The 22,459-nt window shown below is 37.7% G+C and overlaps 1 protein-coding gene across 8 annotated transcripts in view; it reads left to right on the top strand.

Moving 5' to 3' along the window:
• Grik1 (glutamate ionotropic receptor kainate type subunit 1) overlaps positions 1-22,459 on the top strand; it is a 338,127-nt gene that overhangs the window by 197,989 nt on the left and 117,679 nt on the right. For all 8 annotated transcript variants that reach the window (XM_070030540.1, XM_070030544.1, XM_070030546.1 and 5 more), the window contains exons 2-4: positions 3,914-4,081; positions 7,376-7,633; positions 18,421-18,602. In XM_070030540.1, coding sequence (XP_069886641.1) covers positions 3,914-4,081; positions 7,376-7,633; positions 18,421-18,602 — 608 coding nt within the window. The remainder of the gene's footprint in view (positions 1-3,913; positions 4,082-7,375; positions 7,634-18,420; positions 18,603-22,459) is intronic.

Genomic DNA, 22,459 nt, shown 5'->3' with positions numbered 1-22,459 from the left:
TAATTAAAAACAGTTAAAATGGTTTTAGCCCAGGTACACTCAGTTTTATGCTGATGACATGTATGTACCTAAGGAAATTTTGAGCTAAGCAGGAAGTTGTTCGATCGGGGCTGACTCAACTTTATCCCCATTTTCCATGGGCAAAATACCAGCCAATTTCAGGGTAATAGTTGTGTTTTCACAGTACTTATAATGCATTATCTTAATCAAGTTCCAGCAAAACTCCCTTACTAACCACATTTAGAGAGAGATAAAGAAAATGTAATTAAACATATATATATATATGATATGTATACATGTATACCCACATATACATACATATATGTATATCTGTATATATGGGACAGACATCTGAGTTTGTCTTGGACAATTCTGGATAAAAGTTATAATCTCCCTTTTCCCTTTTGCATTTGTAAAAACAAAAAAATTCTACCTACCTTAATGAATATTATAGTTTGAATCCAGTGTTCACAAAAAACCTATTTCATAGTGACTTTAGTAAGATACTTAAATATCCTCCTCAGAGAGGAATTTGGTAAGCCAATGTTTATCTTCAAAACTTCTGATCCATAAGATGATGTTAGGCAAAATGAACCCAAGATAAGGACACAAGTGTTTTTTTCTTTCTTGCTATTGTTTCTATTGTATTTATAAGGTGATTTTTTTTTGTTGCTTTGTATGTCCCTCCCCCACGGTATAATCCCAGTTTTCACTGTATTTGATGTTGGTATAATTTGGTGAGGGGAAGGGAAAAAACAAATAGTTTAAATAGGGATAAAGGTTGACCCATTGCAACAATGAGATGTACAAGACGCTATGTCAAAAAAACGAACTTTGGCAGGGGAGGGGGGGTGTAGTTGTGCGTGGAGATGGGAAGGCAGGTATGGTAGGGGAAAAACAAAGGAGGAGGCAACAATGCTTGATAAGAAATGTACTCATTACATTGCTTATGTAATTGTAACCCCTCTGTATGGTATCTTCACAATAAAAAAAAACTTATTAAAAAAAAGAAAAAACTTCTGTTCCCTATTGAGATGTTTGCTCCTCTTACCAGACTAGCCTACACACATCAATTCTATATACATCTGAGCCTAGAATTGACATTGACCCTTGGTCTCAATAGGAATGGCAATTTTAAATAAGAGAGACTGGTGTCTCTCTGCATGACATGTCTTGATGAGGTTGGGGAAATACACAAGTAAGTAAGTGATTACTAATAATTATTGCAGAAGTCTTACTGCCAAAGAGCTTTCTATGTAGGCCAACCTGACCATTGCAGTAAACTTTCCTCACATTCATCTTCCTTCGGTGACTTGTTTATTGCCTTAGTTTACCATGTCTGTGTTCAGCTTCCACTAGCAGTTGTGAGAGAAATGATAAATCCATCCTCAAATCTCTAGGTATAATTGTCTTATAAAAGCATAACACACATGGAAGAGCAAAGTTTTTCCTCACACTGTTTTTGGAGTAAATGTACGATATGGATCCTTACAAGGTGGTCACGCAGATTTCAACATAGTTTCTCAGAGAACAGGTAAATGATCAATACTTGAAATAATCATACAATTTAGTCTACCAATAGTGAAAATATATCCTAAAAAATCAAATTAGTTCAATATAAACTTTATTTGCTTTCTTAGCCAGATATTGTAGTAGATTCTTTGATAGAAAAGGTCAGTTTAGCCCAAAGAAAATTACAGATGTATATTTGTTTGCTATTCTTTGAAAGTAGGATCAGGATACTTTTAACTGGAATTTATCAAGAATTCTCCAAGAAAGAATGTACATAAATCATACTCATGCTGCATGGTTTTCATTTCAGACTTTTTAATATTTTTATGAGACATGTTAAAGCAAATGTAAATTGATCTGGCATCAATAAGTTTGAGGGGGGAAATTCTACAACAGAATTTTGGTAAGGAATCACTCAATGGTAAGTCTACATAAATAACACTCTGCTAGTTGCAAGCGTCCAGTACTACATGAGCAGCAGTTAATGTATTTTCAAAGTAAATGAGAAGTTTCAGTAAACACAGAAGAATACAGCCTGTCTCAAATACTCTGTATCTTTGATAATTCCAGCTCTTAATGACCGTTAAGAATATACAGCTACCACAAATGAGGGAAACCATGCAACCTTTGTTTCTAGGTGTCTGGTTTATTTCACTTAATATAACTTTTTCAAGTCAACTTTTTCCATCTCCTTATGAATGGTTCAATATCATTCTTTCTGATGGATGAGTGGAAGTCTGTTGTGTATTCATTCAGTCATTGATCCATTCATGCATTGAGGGGCATCTAGGCTGATTCCGTATCTTGGCTATGGTAAATTGAGTTGCAATGGACATGGTTGTGCTGGTAGCTTTGCTGTAGCATTTTTGGTGCATGTTGCAATGGACATGGTTGTGCTTGTAGCTTTACTGTAGCATTGTTGGTGCTCTACTGGATAAATGCACATGAGTAGAATTTCTGGGTCATTGAGTAGTTCTTTGTTTAGTTTTTTTGAGTAAGTGAAATAAGCCAGACCCAGAGAAGCAAAGTTTCATGGTTTCCCTCATTGGTTGTGCCTATAAATCTAGAAGTAAACACTCTGGGTGGTATGCAAGTGGTTAAAAATGAATTCACTGAAGTATAATAGACTCTATGGAGAGCTGAAATAATATAGGTCTTTAGAAAGTCAAAGCCCAACAAAATAAATACCAGGAAATGGATACTTGCAAAAGGGATGTGGAATCAAGGGGAGGTGGGGAGATGAAGAGGAAGGGGGGAGGAATGCAGTCAAGAATTTATTGTATATACCACAAAATTAGGAAAAAACAAAGGAAAGGGTGGATGGGGGGGGCAGAAAATGGTGAAGGGATGACACAGATCAAGATGCATTGTTCATAAACTGCTTTGTTAGGTGGTAGAAATGTCAATGTTTAAGAAAAGTGAGGAAAAGGGTGAGTTGTGAGGGGTGAGAAGGTTGAAAGGGGTGACATTGATCAAGATGTACTGTTTTCATAAACTGTTTGTCGAATGCAATTCCTTTGAATGACTATGTAAATGTAATTTTTAAAATTTCCCCCAAATAAATGTGTAGCTAACATTCCTTATATTGTCTCTATTCACCATCAGTCAGGTACTGAATCAACATCAGAGATGAAGTCCCTGGTCAGACTTTAAGCACTGATATTGTTACCTATAGCAAGATCTTAATTTTTAAGACATTAGAAAATAGATCCATAGAGAAACATTTCTTCAGGGTTAGGATTAAAGGTGCTTTTTAAGTATGACCAAGTAATTTTTCAAAAAGAAAAAGAAAACCTCAGTTCTCTGAATTGGCTCATATACTTGGGAATATCTTAAGAGTATGACCCCCCAAAATTCTGAGTCAGGAACCATAAAAAAGATGTATACACTCTGAAAAATGTAAGAGTATGAGTATCCCATCTGGACCCTATTCAACCACTCAACTATCTACAAGATCCCTTTACAAGCTTTGGAATAAGAACCTTCAAAGCAGATGATCCGACCAGGATAAATTTCAAGTCATGTTTATCAAGCATTCGAGTCATTTCTGAAGTCATGTTTTCAAGTCAAGCACAATGTAATTCTGTAACAAACCACAGAACATTACTTTCTACCATATTATCTACTATATTTCCATGGTGAAAAAATAATAATTGGAATATACATTCTGTCTGAAATCCCATATAATCAAGCACTGGCCATGAAATATTAAATATGCATTTGCAATTAGACTTATATTCATGTAACACATTCTGATAAACATAAACTTTCAGCCCTGGATTTAGAATCTGCCTAATCATCCCTGAATTTTTACCTTTTGTTTGTCATTCCAGTTCTTTAAAAAAAATAATGTTAAATGTGAATGATATAATGAATGTTTTTCATGCATCTGTTTTTGCAGGAGGGATTTTTGAAACTGTGGAAAATGAACCTGTTAATGTTGAAGAATTAGCTTTCAAGTTTGCAGTCACCAGTATTAACAGAAACCGAACCCTGATGCCTAACACCACATTAACCTATGACATCCAGAGAATTAATCTTTTTGATAGTTTTGAAGCCTCACGAAGAGGTAACTATTTTTCCACCTTTAAAAGCTACTTTGGGTGATAAGTCTGCTCCATGGGTCACCTTATTTTCTCTGTTAGGCCTTTTTCAAAGTGGACATCTTTGTGTAAAGGGGTCATAGAAAATCTTGGTTGTCAAGATTGTCCCTGATCAAGGTAATCCAAACCAGATAATGGACACTGCCTAACCCCATTTTTCTGCATCTTTCAGAATAGCTTACCCTTTAGTGCCCTCGACTCTATGATTAACTGGTTCAGCTGTGAATGGAAAATGTCAAGCATGATCTGTTTTTCCTTCCCAAAGTTGAGATACCGCCATGAAATCATACAGTGCAGTCAAATAAAACACGGTGGAAGGTCACATCCACAGAGCATGTGGAAATAGCCAATACACACATAAGTCCCACCTTGAATTTTAACTCATTATAAACCACCGGGCTCACCTAACCATCTTCTCAATTTACTAATCCCCTCCCCACAAAAAACATGATTTGATAAAGATGAAAGCAATGGGAACAATGTGAATTTGATTATCTTTATTCTTTCTGAAACACAGACAAGTACCCAATGGTAATCTAATTTATAGGTAGGCTACAAGTGTCCCTCATGGAAAGATTCATGTGAGACTGTAGGGCTGACTTAGAAAATCCTCAGAGAAACTATAGAATGATATTTTCAAGCAAGATCACATTTGATCTAACAGAAGCATGTTCTCTTACAAGGGAATTGTCTAATCACCAGATAAATGAGTTTATAGAGGGGAACAGTTGCTGGTTACCCCCAGAATCAGAGAGGCTTTTTGTTTCATAAAGAACATCATACCTATTATAAACATACAAATATATAGAATAAATAAATAGAATACTTCGTGTTAGCTGAATGTCCACCATTAACTGAGTTAATTTAGATAGATTATAGGATGTGTTTGCCTGGTACATTGTTCTAAAAAAATTATAGTGCTGTTACAAACAAAATATAAAGCTTTCCTTAGAAGAATGGTAGAAAGTTAATAGCTTAATGGTCTTTTTACATCTATATTATGATCTTGGTGTAAGAATACTTGCTTCTTCCATATTGATGGAAGCTGGATATAGTGGTATATGTCTATAATCCAAGCACTTTGAGGCTGAGAAGGGTTTGAGGATAGATTGAGCTACAAAATGAGACCATGTATCATTAAAACAAAGAAAGAAAAGGAAAAGAAGAAAAAGATAAATGGAGCATTCTCGTAGGTCACAATTGTACAAGAACAAATAGTAAAATCTTCTATTTATCTTTAAGTTCACAAGGCATCTTCATAATCTTTATATGCATTATCTCCTTCAGTCAGTTCTCTATCCTGTCTCATTTTTTCTGTATCCATATATCTCTCTTATCTCTTTGTCTCTCTTTCCATCTCTCAAATACACACATGCACACACACACACACACACACACACACACACTGCTGCACAAGTGTCATAGAAAGGTAACCACATTTACCAATGATACTTCAACTCACATTGAACTCACATAAAAACTGAAAGCATACCACCTGCAATACTTAAAAACACCCCAAAATTTCTTCACATTGGTAATTTGCTTGCAAAAAGTATTCAAAAGGATTGAATTTCTGTCAAGAAATATTAACATTCCAGAGCCATACATTAGCACCAATCTCAACCCATTGCTCATGCTGGCTAACATAACAGTTTGAATACTCTCATGCTCACCCTGAATCTGGCTAACTAATGAAAACACATCTGGAAGTGAGCTTCTCAGGACAATGACCATTTCCACTGACAATACTTAATACAGACACAGCAGTTCAGTATGCAATAGTTCAATCAGACACCTTGTGAATAATTGTTCATATTTGTTGTCTTAGATATCTGCAGCGTGACCATCACATTTTTATTCATTATTCTTTATATATCAAATCAGAGAAAATGACAGAGCCATTAATTTTTCTAATGGTTATTTACAAGATGGCTTTATTACTAAAACCAGCACTATTCTACTTGTACATATAACTATTATTTAATTCTGACACTTATTTATCATTTAGCATCTCTGACTTCATTTAAAATAGAATTCCAATGTAAATTTGAAAATGCATTTAAACATACTTGTCACCTGCCAGGCTAAGAATAAGAGCCACTTGTTTTACATGGTTGCATAGGATAAATGGATTCAAACCTTCTGTTAATATGGTCTAAATAGTTAGAAATATCAAACAACTTTTCATAATAGCTGGTACCCAACTGTTGCGATCTATTGTAATATTACTGTACTGTGTTATTACTTACAATGAAAAATTAAGAGGCATGAACATTTTAAATTATAAACTATTGCCATGGAATAGTCTATGCTATAGAAATAAAAAATGAATTTATACTTAGTGTTCACTGGAGAGAGCATTGGATCAAGCTGTACTGCAATAGGTATTATTCAAGATGATGAATTATTTACAGAGCCTTGCAGTCTCCTATCCACTTTAAATAATCTAAATTCCCTTGGAGATATATCCTTCTAGTGAAAATAAATAAATTCTTATTATTACCATTTTCTCTTAATATGGGATGACTTCATTGTGTTAGGCTACATAATGGGTGATAATTGGTTCCCAAAGTAGCCTTGAGCTGACCTGAACTGAGGTGCCTGAACTCTGATTCAGTTTTGCTACTGACCAGTGGGTGTGACAAAGACCATTGTCTATGAATTGAATGGGATGGACCAAAGGTCTTCTACAGATTCCTTTTATGTTCTGCTATCCATTATTCTGCAATTAATTAGGTGTCATTACTGCTTATGAATATTGTTCAACAGCAGTATTTTTAATAATCTGGAGCTCCTGTCTGAGTTTTGGGAAGTGAGGAATTAAAGAACTTTGCAGTCACCCACGGGGTCTTTCATCTCTATTGTATGACCACACTAATATATTCATTTCTACCATGCCATGTGACAGAACTTAATTCATCTGACATTCATATGACAAATGGTTTGCTAGTTAGCGCACAGAGTGCTTGCGGGTAATACCACATCAAGCAAGGGATTTAGTCTCCATCTGATTGAAGGTAATGAAGTGAAGCCAGTAACTCATTTTTATTTTCAGGGAGTTGGCCCTGTGATGCATTGCTCATTTGCACCTATCCGTATCTTAGGGAACTCAACAATATTGGAAGTTGGAAGGAGCCTATAGATTTTCCAGTAGTCAAACACAAGAATGAGAAAAGTGAAACTGACATTAATAGAACTCTGTTCTCTCTCCTTTCCCTGCCCTCCTTCTCCTTCCATGTCTTGTCTTCGGATATCCTCAGCATGCGACCAGCTGGCTCTTGGTGTGGCTGCCCTCTTTGGGCCTTCCCATAGTTCCTCGGTCAGTGCAGTGCAGTCTATTTGCAACGCTCTTGAAGTTCCACACATACAGACTCGCTGGAAACACCCCTCAGTGGACAATAGAGACTTGTTTTACATCAATCTCTACCCCGATTACGCAGCTATCAGCAGAGCAGTCCTGGATCTGGTCCTCTACTACAACTGGAAAACAGTGACTGTGGTGTACGAAGACAGCACAGGTATGGGATGGACACAAGACCTCCCCGCAACCATGTGTGTTGTAAACAAAGGGAACCAGTATGCTATGGGCAAGAGACTTGTTTTGCAGGGCGGAGCATAAAAATTGTCCTTTTATGTGTAACTAATTTTGAAAAACCTTAACATAATGTAGGAATGCCACATGTAGCTGATTCAAATTCCTTTTCTTTTATTTGTGTTGTTTTTTCCATCCTTTCTAATGGTCCGTTCACTATCAAAGTTAGGAGCACCTAAAAAATATATAACCCCAATGATACATGCTATAATCCATTGGCAGTATCATAGCTGTCATTTCATTTGTGAAACTTTATTGTGACTAGTGCATATGCTATTTGTTTTAATCCCAGGTAGGCAGGAGGTAGAGAACGAAGGATCACAGCCCTGAAACAGCTCAAGGCAAAAAAGATAAAAGATCCTATTTGAAAAATAACCTAAAGCCCAAAACTCTGGAGTCATACACAAATACATGAGGCCCTGAGCTAAAAGCCCCACCAGTACCAAAAAGTAGACTGAGACTGTAATTGAACTGAGCATAGAATAATATTCGAACTTGATACATAGTTATATAAGTATGTAGGAAAGGGAAAGTTTCCAAAGTGGAATTCAGTTAGACATTATCATCAAAGAGGGCCATTTCCTGGCAAAGGGATTGTAAAACTTTGGGCTGAGCTCAATAACTAAACTTGAGTTGTTCCATTCACTTGTTTAGGATACAATATGCAAACAAACAGGGCTGATAACTCCTAGACTCATTAGATACTTTCTCTGCCCTTCCCTCCCTTGAAACCTTTCTTTTACAGAGACTTTTCCCTCTTTCTTCTTGCTTGCATTTCAGGATAGGTCAGAGTCCCTTTTGCCCTTTATGGTTCAACTGTAGGGTCCATCTAATAAAGTCCCAAACCTTCTACTTCAAAGCATTTCTAAGATGGAGTCATTTTTACTTTCATTAATCCGGGCTCTTGCTTTCCTCCCATTGTCCATATGCTCACATCAGCAAGGATGAAAAGTCTATTATTTCTTAAACAACCATGAGTTTTTCCTACTTCTTGCTGAGACTAACCCTGAGTAAACTGCTTCATTCTCAATAATTTCCTACTCGAACATTACTCCTAAGCTTCCTACAGTTTCCAGAGGGATAGGCAGCATATGAGAAATGAAAGCATTTTCTCAGGTGGTCTGTGGCAATAATACATGTCTGTGCTACGACACTGGAAATTTCTCAACACTTTAATTTTATCTTGCGTTTCTAATACATTACCTATCATAAACCTGGCATCCAGAAGAGAGCTTAATCATTCCAAAAAATAATATTATTGTTTGAATTTTTATCCAGGAATTCAAATTATACCTTTCCTTTGATCTACACATTTGATAATGAGACTAAGCAGCTTATCCGTGAAAATTAGTCAAAGAAAGTACCTTTGAACTGTGTAATGGTATTTCCTTTCCCCCTCTCTTTTTCTCCAAGCATTATCCCTTATTATGAATAGTCCACCTCCTCTATGTGCCATTAAAATCTGGTTCTATTTTACACTGTCAGATAAAAGTGACTATTAAGGTTGGAAATATGCACTTATGTATTTTCTTGTGCCTCATCTCATTTTAGAAAGACATGAAGGTGGTAGGATGTGATTGGATAGATCATTCATAACTATTACATTGAAAATAGTCCTATTAGAAAGGATAAATCACAGGCACACATAGTTTTAGAGCTTCACTTGCTTGCTATACAGGAAGAAAACATACTATTCAATGAACTCCACAAGTATATTTAAAGAGCCTAGAATGTTATAGTGTGAACATAAGTGTAGTTAGGTCTTCCACATTGTCTAACTTTATTAAATAGAGAGCTTCATGAGGTCATAAAAACATACCAGGCCTAATTATGGTGAGCTTTCTATAGCATAATCTTTCAGTATTGCTCCATCTCTAGCAAATCATCTACAAGAGAAACAAATCACTGAAACAACTGGATTTGAGAAAGAGTTTAATTAAAAGTGTATTATAGGCTTAAATTTGGATTTAGGCAAAATGTAATTAGTAAGGAGATGACACAAAAGCTAATGCCTATCTCTGCCCTGACATCAGGTGAACCATTCATAATTGACTGCTACTGCAAAAATAAAATCAAACTATCATTTCTATCATCTTCATTTCTATCATTTTTACATTGATTGGAATGACCTTTTCATTCCTCTTAAGTTCAACTGGATCTCAGATGCTCAAAAAAAAAATACTTGTTGAAATTGAAAAACCAAGATGACTTTGTTATGTCACCCATTAAGTTAGAGATGATTCATGTTAAAATGATTTTGCCCACAACAACATTAAAAATGTAAATGAATAATCAATGGAGCCATTAAATTGGAATCCAAAGAGTAAACAGATCAACTGGAGATCAATAAAAAACAGACATCTTGTGACTTTGAGTGGGTTTAATACCGCTTGAATCAGGGTTCTTGGTTGCTGTAATTATCTAGCCATAAAAAGGAGTAAAGTTAGTCAACCTGAAGGGAAAGAAAGGACTTAGGTGTGCTCAGCACCCACCCCCTCAACAAAATTAAGTTCTCATTAAAGAGCACTTTATTGGGATTTGTTTAGGAGTTTGTTAAATAGCCTGAAGCTAGCACAGATGTCCAGGGACCAACTGGCCCATTACTCTCATTGAAGTCAAAGCAAGCAGTGTGCTTGTCCCTGAGGACAAAACTCAATTCACGAAGTCCTAGCAGGCAGAACGCTGTCCTCTAGAAGTGAAAATGTTAGGAAGACTCTAGAGAATGCTTAGGATGATTGAATTTTCAACTCGCCTCATCTCCTCTCTCTCTCCTTCTTGGATGATCTCCCCATCAGTCACCTACTTGTCTCTGGTTCTCTCATCTGAATGTGACCAAGAGAGGCAATGGGAACTTGGTGACCACTGGCCGCCCCTTGCTGGAAACCTGGCTTCCATCCCTTCCAGGCATCAAAAAGAGCTGATAATCTGGGCGTCAAATGCAGTAGGGAGCAGATTCAGCAGTCTCTGCTTTCTCAAGGCCAGCTTCAGCAAAAACGTAATCTCAGCCAGTTCAGTGAAACACGGGTCCTCAGACTGTTCAAGTGAAGCATCTATGATCTTGTGGTCATATGGGCTTGGTTACAACTACTTCACCTGACCAGAAAACAGCCATAAACATGCAAATGAGGGTATAAGCTGTTCACCAACAAAACTTTATTTACAAAAATAAAATTCATATGCTGGGTTAGACTTTATCTCAGTGTAAAAAACACATTGAGCCACCAACCACGCTCAAAGAATGGACTCCAAGACACAGAACAGTGAAATGTAGATTTTAATGACTAAGGACAGTTTATGCTATAACCTATCCCCACAAAAGAGAGAGAGAGAAAGAGAGAGAGACCGAGAGAGAGAGAGAGACAGAGAGAGAGAGAGACAGAGAGAGAGAGAGGTTCCAATTATTTAATAAGCATTTGGTACTGGGCACTACAAATACAATTATCTTTGACATCATAGATCCCATGGATTCATCTAATGAACAAATTATGTGTTTAGTATTTTAGATGGTGGTAACTAATACGAATGGAAGACTAAAGAAAAGGTGGGGAATGTAATTTTATATAAGGCTGGCAATAGACAATACTATATAAGCCAACCATTAAAGAAGATAAAGAATAAATCATGTGTATAGATGCCTAGAGGAGAATGTTCCATTCCTAGCACTTAAAAAAAGAAAGAAAGATTGATGTTGCTGAGACTTTGCTTCTTCATTTCTGGTTCCAGTGTCACCTAAAGTTCTGACTATATGTGTTAGGCTTTTCTCTTCCTAATTTATTTCTTATTAGATACTTGCCAGCCATTATCCTTAGGATGGATAAGGAAAGGCATTTCAATTTTTTACCCTGTATCATCTCTCTCGTTTGTCAAATGAACAGAATATCACTTGGCAAAGACTACAAGGAATGAGATAAAAGAGCAATGAGCACTATGAAGAAGAATGTGGGAACCTAAAGTTAAGGGCAATCCATGAATATAAACTGAACCGAGTTCACATGTGTGGGTGTGATTGAACATGTGATTAAACATGACCATTGCCCATTTACAAACCTTAGTTTTCAAACAAGTTTTCTTTAGATAATTGTCTTTCCTTTTTCCTTCTTTTGTTGTGAAGGAGTAATATTTATAAAGGTGGTGAACTAGAGCCCTAGGATCAGCATGCATATTTTTGCAAATAAAATTTTATTTCATGCCATATTGTCTGTGACTGTTTTCTGGCAGAGTGAAGATGTTCTGATCTATTTTATATGATCACAAGATCATAGACTCTACTTTAGAAGTCTGCTGGCCAGTTGGATGCCAGGGGCTCATGCCTGTAACACTAACTTCTCAGGAGGCTGAGATCTGAGGATTGCAGTTTGAAGCCAGCCCAGGCAGGAAAGTCTGTGGGACTCTTCTCTCTAATAAACTGCTCAGAAAATGCTAGAAGTTGTGCTGTGGTAGAGTGATAGCCTTAAGCACAGAGAGGCTCAAGGATAGCACCCAGGTCCTGAGTTGAAGCCCCAGGATCAGCAATAAATAAATAAATAAATAAATAAATAAATAAATAAATAAATAAATAAATAAATAAATAAATAAATAAGTAGTCTGCTGGCCTGTGTTCTACTGAACTCGCTGAGACTACATTTTTGCTCAACTTCTTAGTAAACCAGAAACTTCAGAATCTCCTCCACATTATATTTATTGTTCAGCTTTTCAGCTCTTGCTGATGCTGGTGAAGGGTGTGTATGGTACATTATAAAGACAGTAAGAATGCTACAATAAGGATGACTAGACAAGGATAAAAGGGAAAGAGTAGTAGGAGAGATGGTTAGAGAAGAGAAGCTTGTGGTGCGCTGGCAGTGTCCCTGTATAGCTTCTTCCCTTTCTGAAAATGAGGACCTACTGATAAGAGTTTTGAGTAGAATCAGGTTCATAATCTTAGCAGATCACTGGTTGTGGTATTGATAAGACACTGTAGGAAAGCAACAGTAGAAACATGAAAGCAAACCAGGTGGATGGAGCAGAGAGCACAGCAAGAGATGTAGATGATAGTTGGGAAGGACTAAAAACTCTGAACCCAGAGTTGTCATAGGAGTCTGAGAGGTGTCTGAATGTCTCCCCATTCACAATCTTCCTCTATATGTCCCTCGTTCCTGTTCCTTCTACTCTTTCGTGTGAGGGGATTGGGATGTGTTGGAGTTATGAACAAGGCACTGCAGGGCCTTTGGTGAAATGACATTAAATATTTTGAATATTCTCAATTTGCATGAATTTAATCTCCTAGACTACTGTTTTAAGATGTCTTATCAAGAACTTTCACTACCTTTGCGTCTGTATGTCAGTTTTGAATCAAAGGACTATTATCTGAGAATCTTGAAACATTGCAGATTGTAGAAATTTTCCCCACAAAATTAATCCATCGAAGGGAGAATGTTCTGTTGATTCCCTCCAATTCCTTTAGAACAGTAAAGTTTTGTTCAGTGTTTCAACTGAGTCATAAGTCAAGAAAAAACACTGCATTCCTTTGAAATGAGACAAATGCCATATGGTAAGTTTATTTTTAAATAGTGGGTAAGAGCAGGGAGATTGTTTTTCAGTCTTAGGATCTAGTAGCTCTGGTGGCAGTGAGAAGGGTTCTGACCTAATCCATGCCTGTGGACTGACAAATGAAAAATAAGAACAGTAAGTGATGATGGTAACAATGATGATGATAATGATGATCTGAGGGCTAGCAGATTTCAAGAGAGAGAAAGACAAGAGGCCAAGATGATAGCCTTCATGTTTTTGACATGAGCCAAAGGATGGAGTTTCTTAACACAGGTTTGAGTTATAACTAATCTGGGGGAATTAGGAGGATACTAGGCATTTAGATGAATATGCTGTTTGAGTTTCAGCTATCTGTAGTCATATAAATAGAGTGATGAGTAGGCAGTTGGTATATGAGTCTGGATTTTGTTCAAGTGGTCTGGGCTGGAAATATAAAGTTGAGATTCCTCAGCTTTGTAGTGGAACTAGGTAAGTCCACCAAAGTTAGGAGTTACAGAAAGATACTTTAGTCCTAGACTCAGAGCATATGTTCCATAAAAAATTTGTTTGTTTGCTTATTATTTTTGTGTTTTTTAAATAATTTTTAATTTATTTCTTAATACATCACAGATTCATGAGATTTCCAAATTCAGTTTATACCAAAAGAGCTTTTAACCATTATACTAACATAGTATTTAGGCTTTAGAGCAAGTTTAACTCAAAATAAAATTAACATACATAAAAAAGGCAGTGATTGAAAGAAATAATCCTGGGAGAAACCATGAGAGAAATGACAACAATAAATAGTATTAGAATTCATATTAAAATAGTAAATAGAATTCTTGAGTGCTAACTATATGTCATGCATAATGCACTCGTCAACTGTGCTCAACCTTCCCTCTAAGGAAGTGAACTATCTGCTCTTATGGCTATACCTACTTATTAACTTGTTTTTAAATGTCTATAACCTTTACTTCCATTTCCCTGCAAAGAACAAAAGACATGTTGAGCCAAAAGTCTTGACTGAAACCTGAAATTTGGAATTAAAGAGAGGAGGTGTTTTTCTCCTGGCTTAGCCAGCCAAAATGAAAGCTAGTCTGCCCACAGTCCATGCTGAATAAAGGAACAAGGGAATCCCTTCATTTTCAGTGATCATAAATTACCCACTGCATTTTTAGAACCACTGCATTGGCTGAATCTTGTCTTTGGCCCTCCCAACTCCACCTCAAATAGCCAGGGATGGAAAGTCCTTGTGACTCTATCCTGAGAAGTTCCTGGCTTCCTTTTTCTTATCTGAATTCTCACTTTCATAAGTCCATTTAAATCTTCTGACCGGAACATTATTCCAAATTTTAGAATTTAGTTTTTATGTACTGTATGTGAGGAATATTATTTTTAGCTCCTATTTCCATTATCCACAGTTTAGGATCCAAATGTTCTGGTAGAGATAATTGTAACACAGTTAATCTCCACTGTATTAGTCAGACCCTTTAGAAAGGTTCTTTTGTAATCACAAAACATGATTTTCTTTGAGGTTGTCTTCAACTAGCCTTTTCTGTTGCAACTGTAAAACATCACGTGTATGAAGATCTTCACATAGAAGCATCGCATTCCCCCGGGTAATTCCCTCTCTTACCCATTTCTATTTCTCAGTTCTGATTACTTTTCCTCCTCTCATGAGAATTCACATTTTATGCACAGATTCCCTTCTGAATCCTATTAGATTTGGGTATGTTAATATACCAACAAGTTGGTGGAAATGTCATCTTGCATGTTTCTAAGTTCAAATGAAGAAGAAATTAACATTTAAAATGTGTGATCTGATCTTTGGGTCCCAATGGCTTATGAGACATATTTTGTATCAGCCTCCCTCCCATGTGATTTAATGAACAGAGAATGAGACTAAGATTCAAGAAAACTTAGGTCTTTTTCTTTGAGCTGAGACCCATTAAATGCAACCGGAGCTACGAAGAAATGGAATGCAAAGGAGAAAATTTCTCAACCTAAGATGCATTCAGTGCTGCTGTGTAGAGGGAAATCTTGCTTCAAGTAGGGTTTGACCTTTAAGGTCCCTTCCAATCCCTGGTGTTTGTGACTCCTTTCAGGACTGATCCAGACAATTAACCTCACTGTGACTCACTTTCCTCACTGTGAAATAGCACCAGCACCCATCTACTTCAGAGGCATATTCTAGGTTTACTGAGCCATTTATAAGGCATGGATCAAATTTAACAGAAATAGAGCTATGTAAATAGCAAGGTTTATTATTACTTAAGGAAAAAGCGTGGGAAATTTTAAATAACCACTGAAAGAGCAGGATTTTTTTTTCCCTCTTCCATCTGCTTCACCTCTTGCCTGAGTGGCTCAATATATATGTAAATCAGCCCTTCTCTGTGTCACATCTGAGCACACAGAGAAGATACCGGGCCAAAGCAGGTGTTCAGAACTGACCGTGTGGACAGTTTTGAAAGTTATCTCCATATGCAGGGCCTTGCTCACACTCATGTGAAGTAAACAGGCTTTTCTCTTAAAAGCACTTTCAAAAAGACCAAAGGGACATTTCCAGTTGCAATCCCAGGGATGTGGGTAGGCAAAAGAAGCTCTTACAATATTATTTCATGTGTATGTTTTTAGAAAGATTTGAACATAAAGAAAAGTTGCAAGGCATGTACTATGGTAAAGTCCTGTACACTGTCATCACAGCCAGCAGTTGTTATTTGACTAGACTTACTTCTTTGTTCTAGAATTCTCCCAATGTAAAAACAACCATTGTATCAGCAACAATGTTTAATGTGAACACTTTTGTGTCATTTGAAGGTAAATTGTAGAATTATCTTTTGGCCCACAAATAAGTTAGGGTACACGTCATACGAACAGGAATTTTATTGTTATAACCGCACAAAAATACCAAATATGGGAGCTTTTACTACACTATTATCTAGATGCATGTAAAATTATATGTTCATATTATACATTCATGTTATCTATAACTATAGACACGTATCTATGCATACATATGCATAGATACGTGTCTATACATACATATATATTTCAGGTTCAGATGTTGTTCTAGGATCATCGATTGCATCTAGCTGGGAAATCTCTTTCATGTCCTTTGAACCAGAACAGTTCAGCTTTTCTTTGTCATTTTTGACATTGACATTTTTGAAAAGTCAAGATGAGATCAGCTTTTTCTATAATGCTGCTCACTTGAATTTGTTTGGTTTTTCTCCTTATCTGCATTTCATTTTTAAAGTCACTCCACCTCAGTGGGCCAGAAAACCATGCCATTTCCCAGTGTTGCATGCACCATTACCATTTGCTGCATCTGAAGTTCTGGCAGGGTGGGGTCGCAGAGGAGGGCCAGGAAAGCCAGTTCTTATTTGGCAATCACTTCCCTTCTCCTGAAGTAATTGTTTGTTTAGCAGGTATTTTTTAAACTATTCACTACAATGAAAGGTGAAGGATTGATGGATGGCTGCAAAAATACAAATGTAAGGGAAAGCTTTCTCTAAATGTTGTCTGGAGGTACTAAAAAAAGCCTTCTGAATTGTAAGTTATACATCATTTTTGCTAATGAAGGCAGAATGTGTTTTCTTAAGCACACAACTGCTTCAGGAAGAGAAATGTAAATTACTGCTCCTTATTCATTGTTCTCCCAAAGCTGAGCCTACAATCTTAAAATCTGCTCCCTTCTCCTCCTACCTGACACCATTTCACCTGTATACTGCAACATAAGAAAAGGAAGGTGTGTTGATGAATTTTTCATAAAGACAAATTTATTCCAACTAGAAACTGATCTTTTGTATTGAGTTCCCCTCCTTTCTTTCCTCTTCCGGTCCCAATATCTACTTTTCTTTCATGAGCCAAATGTGAAAATAGACAAATACTTTCTTGAGGGAGGCTGTGGAGTATATGAATGCACTAAATAAATATTCTATGCCTTGTACTGGCCCAAAGTCTTCATTCCCAGACTACTTATGCAATTATCTCTCTATATAATTAGTCACCTCATCAATCAAGCAGTCATTCAATTTGTTGATCTGAAATCTTAAAGGCAGGTGACATCCCTGATCTAGTGAAAAGAGCCCTGGTTTGGAATCCAAGAGGGGTCTTGGCTATCAGCCCTGAGTCAGCCATTATTATCAACTCCATGACCTGGAGAAAGTAACTCCTGCTCACAGCAGCCTCAGCTCTGGTGTTGGGGAAATTCAGCGGTAGTTGAGACCCCATCTGCCTCAGGAGTTTCAGGTGTGGAAAACTACCACAGTATCCGAGGATTTGGGAAAAGGACATACCACTGGCCTGGGATCTGCTGTGCTTCCTGGAAATATATTCCCCTCCAAATGAATGAATGAAGTCACACAGTAAGAGAACAAGTGGTTCATCTTTAATACTTAAAAGACTTCATCCATATGACTGATCTGTGAAGGAACAAGAGACCAGGAAAGCTATTATTCTAACCATTCTATTTTTGTGACCAAAAAAAAGGGGGGAGGGAGGATAATGTAGACTAAACCTTAACATGGTTCTACAACCATCTCTCCCACCTCCGTGCCCTATCTGTTAGAATTGGAAAAGCCATATCATTAATACATGTATTGTAGTTCGGAATCAAATCTATCTATAGTAGTAGATAAATTTTCCAAATTTAAGCTGCTATATAAATAAAAGGAGAGAAAAACAAACGAATGTATCAAATCTGGTGTGTCATGGAGTATATTTCACAGCTGTATTCATGCAAATACTTTTGGAGTTTTCCCTATGGGTTTCTTGTAGTGGACAATTCCCATATGCACCGAACAACTTACTAATTTTTTTCTTACAAAGTCAGTTTTCCAGTGTGATGAGAATCTGCGAGGGGGTTCCTCTAGAAACTGAAAGCAACTTTTTGTTTACAAAAGTTTTTAGTCATAGAAGTAATTTGCTAGATATCTGAAGTGCCGGCTGGAAGCGGGAGAGAACGTGGCATTCTAAATGAATTCCAAAGGCACTTGGGAAAATTGTGCTTCTGAGACACATATCCCCACAAAGGGAAAATATCAGTGTAATCTACCACAGAAAGAGGAATGACAAATGAGAAGTCAATATTGTAACCTTTAGGTAGGTGGCCGCTTGGTACGTTTGGGGAATGTGATGCGCTGGAGTTTAAATGGCAATAAACAATACAGATCAGTCTCCTGTGCATGATTGGATGTCATTTTTCAGGTCTAATTCGGCTGCAAGAGCTCATCAAAGCTCCCTCCAGATATAACATTAAAATCAAAATCCGCCAGCTGCCCTCTGGGAATAAAGATGCCAAGCCTCTACTCAAGGAAATGAAGAAGGGCAGGGAATTCTACGTGATATTTGATTGCTCACATGAAACAGCTGCAGAAATCCTGAAGCAGGTAAGAGGACGTAGGGAGGAGGTAAAAGAGGGGGTAGGGAGATGCCATTTTTCTCATTCTCAAAAATATCATCTGGTGTTCACTCAGCATGTTGTGAGAAAATGGCGGCATTCCAGAATATACTAAAGATGGCAATTTTCAGAACACTCTTAAAAGCCAAGTGCTTAAGGAGTTTAGTCTAGTTCTAAATGGGTGGGTGTTTCTCTGTGTGTACTAGATGAAATGTGTGTCCTGCCAGCCGAAGATGAGAGAAGCAAGGTAGCATTTCAAGGTGATTTAAATGTCTACTTTCTTTTTTTTTTTTATTGTGAAAATACCATACAGAGGGGTTACAATTACATGGGCAAGATAATGAGTACATTCCTTATCAAGCATTGTAGCCTCCTCCTTTGTTTCCCCTTCCCATCCCTTCCCATACCTCCTCCCCGCCCCCACACCCCAACTGGGAAGGTGGCTCAGTGGTAGAGCGCTTGCCTTGCATGCATGAGGCCCTGGGTTCAAGTCCTCAGCACCACATAAGCAAAAAGAAAAAAAGCCGGAAGTGGCGCTGTGGCTCAAGTGGTAGAGTGCTAGCCTTGAGCTGAAGAGCTGAGGGACAGCACCCAGGCCCCCAGTTCAAGCCCCATGACTGAGAATTTAAAAAGGCATGGGGAAGGACAAGAGAATCAGAGAAAGATGTTTTTCTTTCATACCTCACTGTAGACAAACTGCTTCTATACCTTAATATTTACAGAGAATGTGGCTGGAAACACCTACTAAGTCAATTCAGATGAAACATGATACATCAATAATAGAGTAGTAATTCCTGAGCCCTTAGTTTTATGCTTAAGAAAATTCAGACTCAGAGAAAGATTAAACATAGTTTGGTTCAGTCTCACTTTAGAGTGCAAGTGTCCCCCAGGCACTTTTGACAGTATTCGGAGACATTTCTAGTTGTCATATTTGAGAGTTGGGTACTCTATTAACAACTGGTGCTACTCAACAACTTATACACCAAATGTTAGACAAAAGCTGATGAGAGAATCAGTAATAAATGATTATATTTGGGCAAAGATTAGAAAACAATGTCAAGTTATTTGTGTAGCTACAAATATTTATGTGACCACCTGGGTAGCTCTTTATATGTTAGGGGTTGTTGTCATGCAAGCTAGCATTCTTTCCTAAAAATAATTCAAGCTACTATTGTGTTCCTTCATTTAAAAGCTGTGCAGCTGCTGTGTTGTTGATCGGTAATAGGCAGTCATTTCATAAGTACCAGCCTCTCCACACAGTCAAAACTGTCAATCTTCTCCCTAGGAAGAACCTTCTTTGGTCTTCTGTCCTGACCTGCTCCTGCTTTATCTCCATAGATAGATAATATCTCTGCAGTCATTGACTTCAGAATTCACTGGAACTACACAGTGCAAAAAGTTAACCAGATGTCTGCATCAGCTACTGGATTGCTGCCCTTTAAAAATTCCACCAAGAACCTGATATCATAGGGATATGGTTTGACTGTGTCCGTTACCATTTCATGTTTTGGGAGGTTGGTTCCTGGGGTGTTGAGGATAATGCTTAGTTGGGAGACTGAGGTCATCAAGGTGTTCCTTCAGAAGGGATTAATATAGTTCTTATAGGACCCTGGTTAGTTCTCGTGTAGGTGAATTGTTATAAAGAGAATTATTCCTGGCCCCTGAATCTCCCTGGCTTCCTGTCTCATCGTGTGATCTCTCTCAGAAATGCTCCCAGTATCGCTCCCCAACTGAGAAGCCTTCTCCAGAAGCCAGACAGATGGAGCTGTCCAATGTTAGACGTTCAGCCTCCAAAATCATGTCTCCAAAAATATGTCCACCTACTTTAAAATTAGCCAGCCTCATGTATTTGCCTATAACAATTGAAAACAGACTCATGTAGAGTTATAGACCAGGTTTGACTTGCCTAATCCTCTCATACAGAAGACAAAGGGATGCCTCCAGAGTCGCACACCCAGTTGCTCTCTCCACTGTGAAATGTTACCTCTCCAGTTATTGTTATTTCCTCCTAGACTATCATCACAATTACAGTTACTTAGATATTATAATTATCTCTTAGTAAGAAAGCAAGCACATTGCAATGATGTCGATAGCTAAGGAATTTAAAGGTAAATAAACACAATCCACAATCTTGTAACTTAAGGCTTCATTTGCGACTCAACACAGTTGATTAAAGTGTGTAATGGTGTGTGGATCAGAACTGAGGAAAAACACCCAGAGATTTTATATGTAGCTCTCAAAATTCAAGGAAGCATCTCTTCCCAGGAGCCTCTTATACAGGATCAGGGGACTCTTGTTACATTCAAGAGGATAATTTGCTAATGAGACTTCTGTTTGTAACATACCATTGAGCTCATGTAGCCAGCCATCTCTCTCCCAAAAGACAAGTGGTAGGCCGAGGGAAGGGCTGCTGTTTCCCCCTCTCTTTTAATAACTTTAAACATAGTATCCCATTGCTAAAAGTAGTTCCTTTCCACCATGCTAGAGATTACATTTTCCTAAGGATAATTAAAACCAAAAGAAAGCCTTGTAGAAGAGAGATTTAGATTATGTTGGCTCTGAAGTGGCTATTGACACAAATGTTTTCCCTCCACGCTCTCTTCCATTTCATCCTGTTTCCTCTAGTCCTTTCAGTGGTAAGATTATCCATTGCAGTTAAGAGACCAAAGACCCCTCCCTATGGAACAACTACTCTATCACATGTGATGATGCAACTATCCCTCCAAAAATCACTGCATAGGCCCCAGGTTGGCTTAATGGGGTCCCTTTGGCGTTCTAGCCTGTTGTGTTTGAATCCTTATATTGGACATCTCAGGACTGTTTATGGAGGTCAGAACATCATCTGAGTACTTGTGTGCTTCCATTTAAGTCGGTCCATTAACCTAGGGCCAATACCTACAGAAACAGAGCGCTCATCCAGAGCTGTCCCTGGAGGTTCCCTGGGGAGATGAAGAACAGGGTCTTGCTTCTGCTCATCACTCAAGCAGTCTTTCTACCTGAGGAAAGGAAAGACCCTCTCACTATAGATCTTAGCAGGTGCCAGGAATGGCACCAGCATGATCCATCATCATGTCATACAATCTCAAGCAACCCCTGAGGTGTCTTTTTGTCTCTTCACTTCAGTTCTGGAAATTGAGAGTCAAATAGGCTAAGCGGTCCAGGCAAGGGCCTTCTGCAAAGCCAGGTTGCCATATGGTCGACCAGATGGCATGCTAGGAGCCAGTACATTCATTCTATCACAAAGGGCTCTCTATCAGAATGGAGTCATTCTGAAATAACCATGCAGAATATCGGGGAAAACGTCCTCACTTGTGGACTGGTCGCCTTTAGATGATTGATATGAATAGTTTGTGCGTGCGTGTGTGTGTGTGTGTGTGTGTGTGTGTGTGTGTGTGTGTGTGTGTGTGTGTGTGTGTGTGTGTGTGTGTGTGTGTGTGTGTGTGTGTGTGTGAAAATCTTTGCAGAGATTTCTCTACCAGGTCAACTTGGCTTTCTCCTCAGGTGCATTTCCCATCATTGCCCTACATTTCCCTGCACCTCTATCATATTTTTCCACGTCTTAATGATTCATAAGAAAAAAGAAAAGAAATTAAATGCACTTTAAAGAAGGTATTTGACATTTATCTAAAAGTTAAAGAAGGGAGAAAAGTCTATAGTTATTCTTGGGCATGCTAATCACTTGGCAAAGTAATTATTTCTATTCATATTGAACAAGTGCTATATGATGAGAATCTGAAAAGTTATTTCCCCAAAAAATTAGTTTGGAATTCAAATGTCAAGACTTGATTATGCTCCAGAGAAGCAAGGCTTTCAGATGAACAAACTGTCTTCAGAAATGTCTATAGT

Source organism: Dipodomys merriami, unplaced genomic scaffold (genome assembly GCF_024711535.1).
Source record: "Dipodomys merriami isolate MVZ:Mamm:240054 unplaced genomic scaffold, mDipMer1.0.p SCAF_2, whole genome shotgun sequence".
Lineage (NCBI taxonomy): Eukaryota > Metazoa > Chordata > Mammalia > Rodentia > Heteromyidae > Dipodomys > Dipodomys merriami.
The sequence above is the reverse complement of the archived record's forward strand: the minus strand, read 5'-3'. Positions and strand labels throughout refer to the sequence as shown.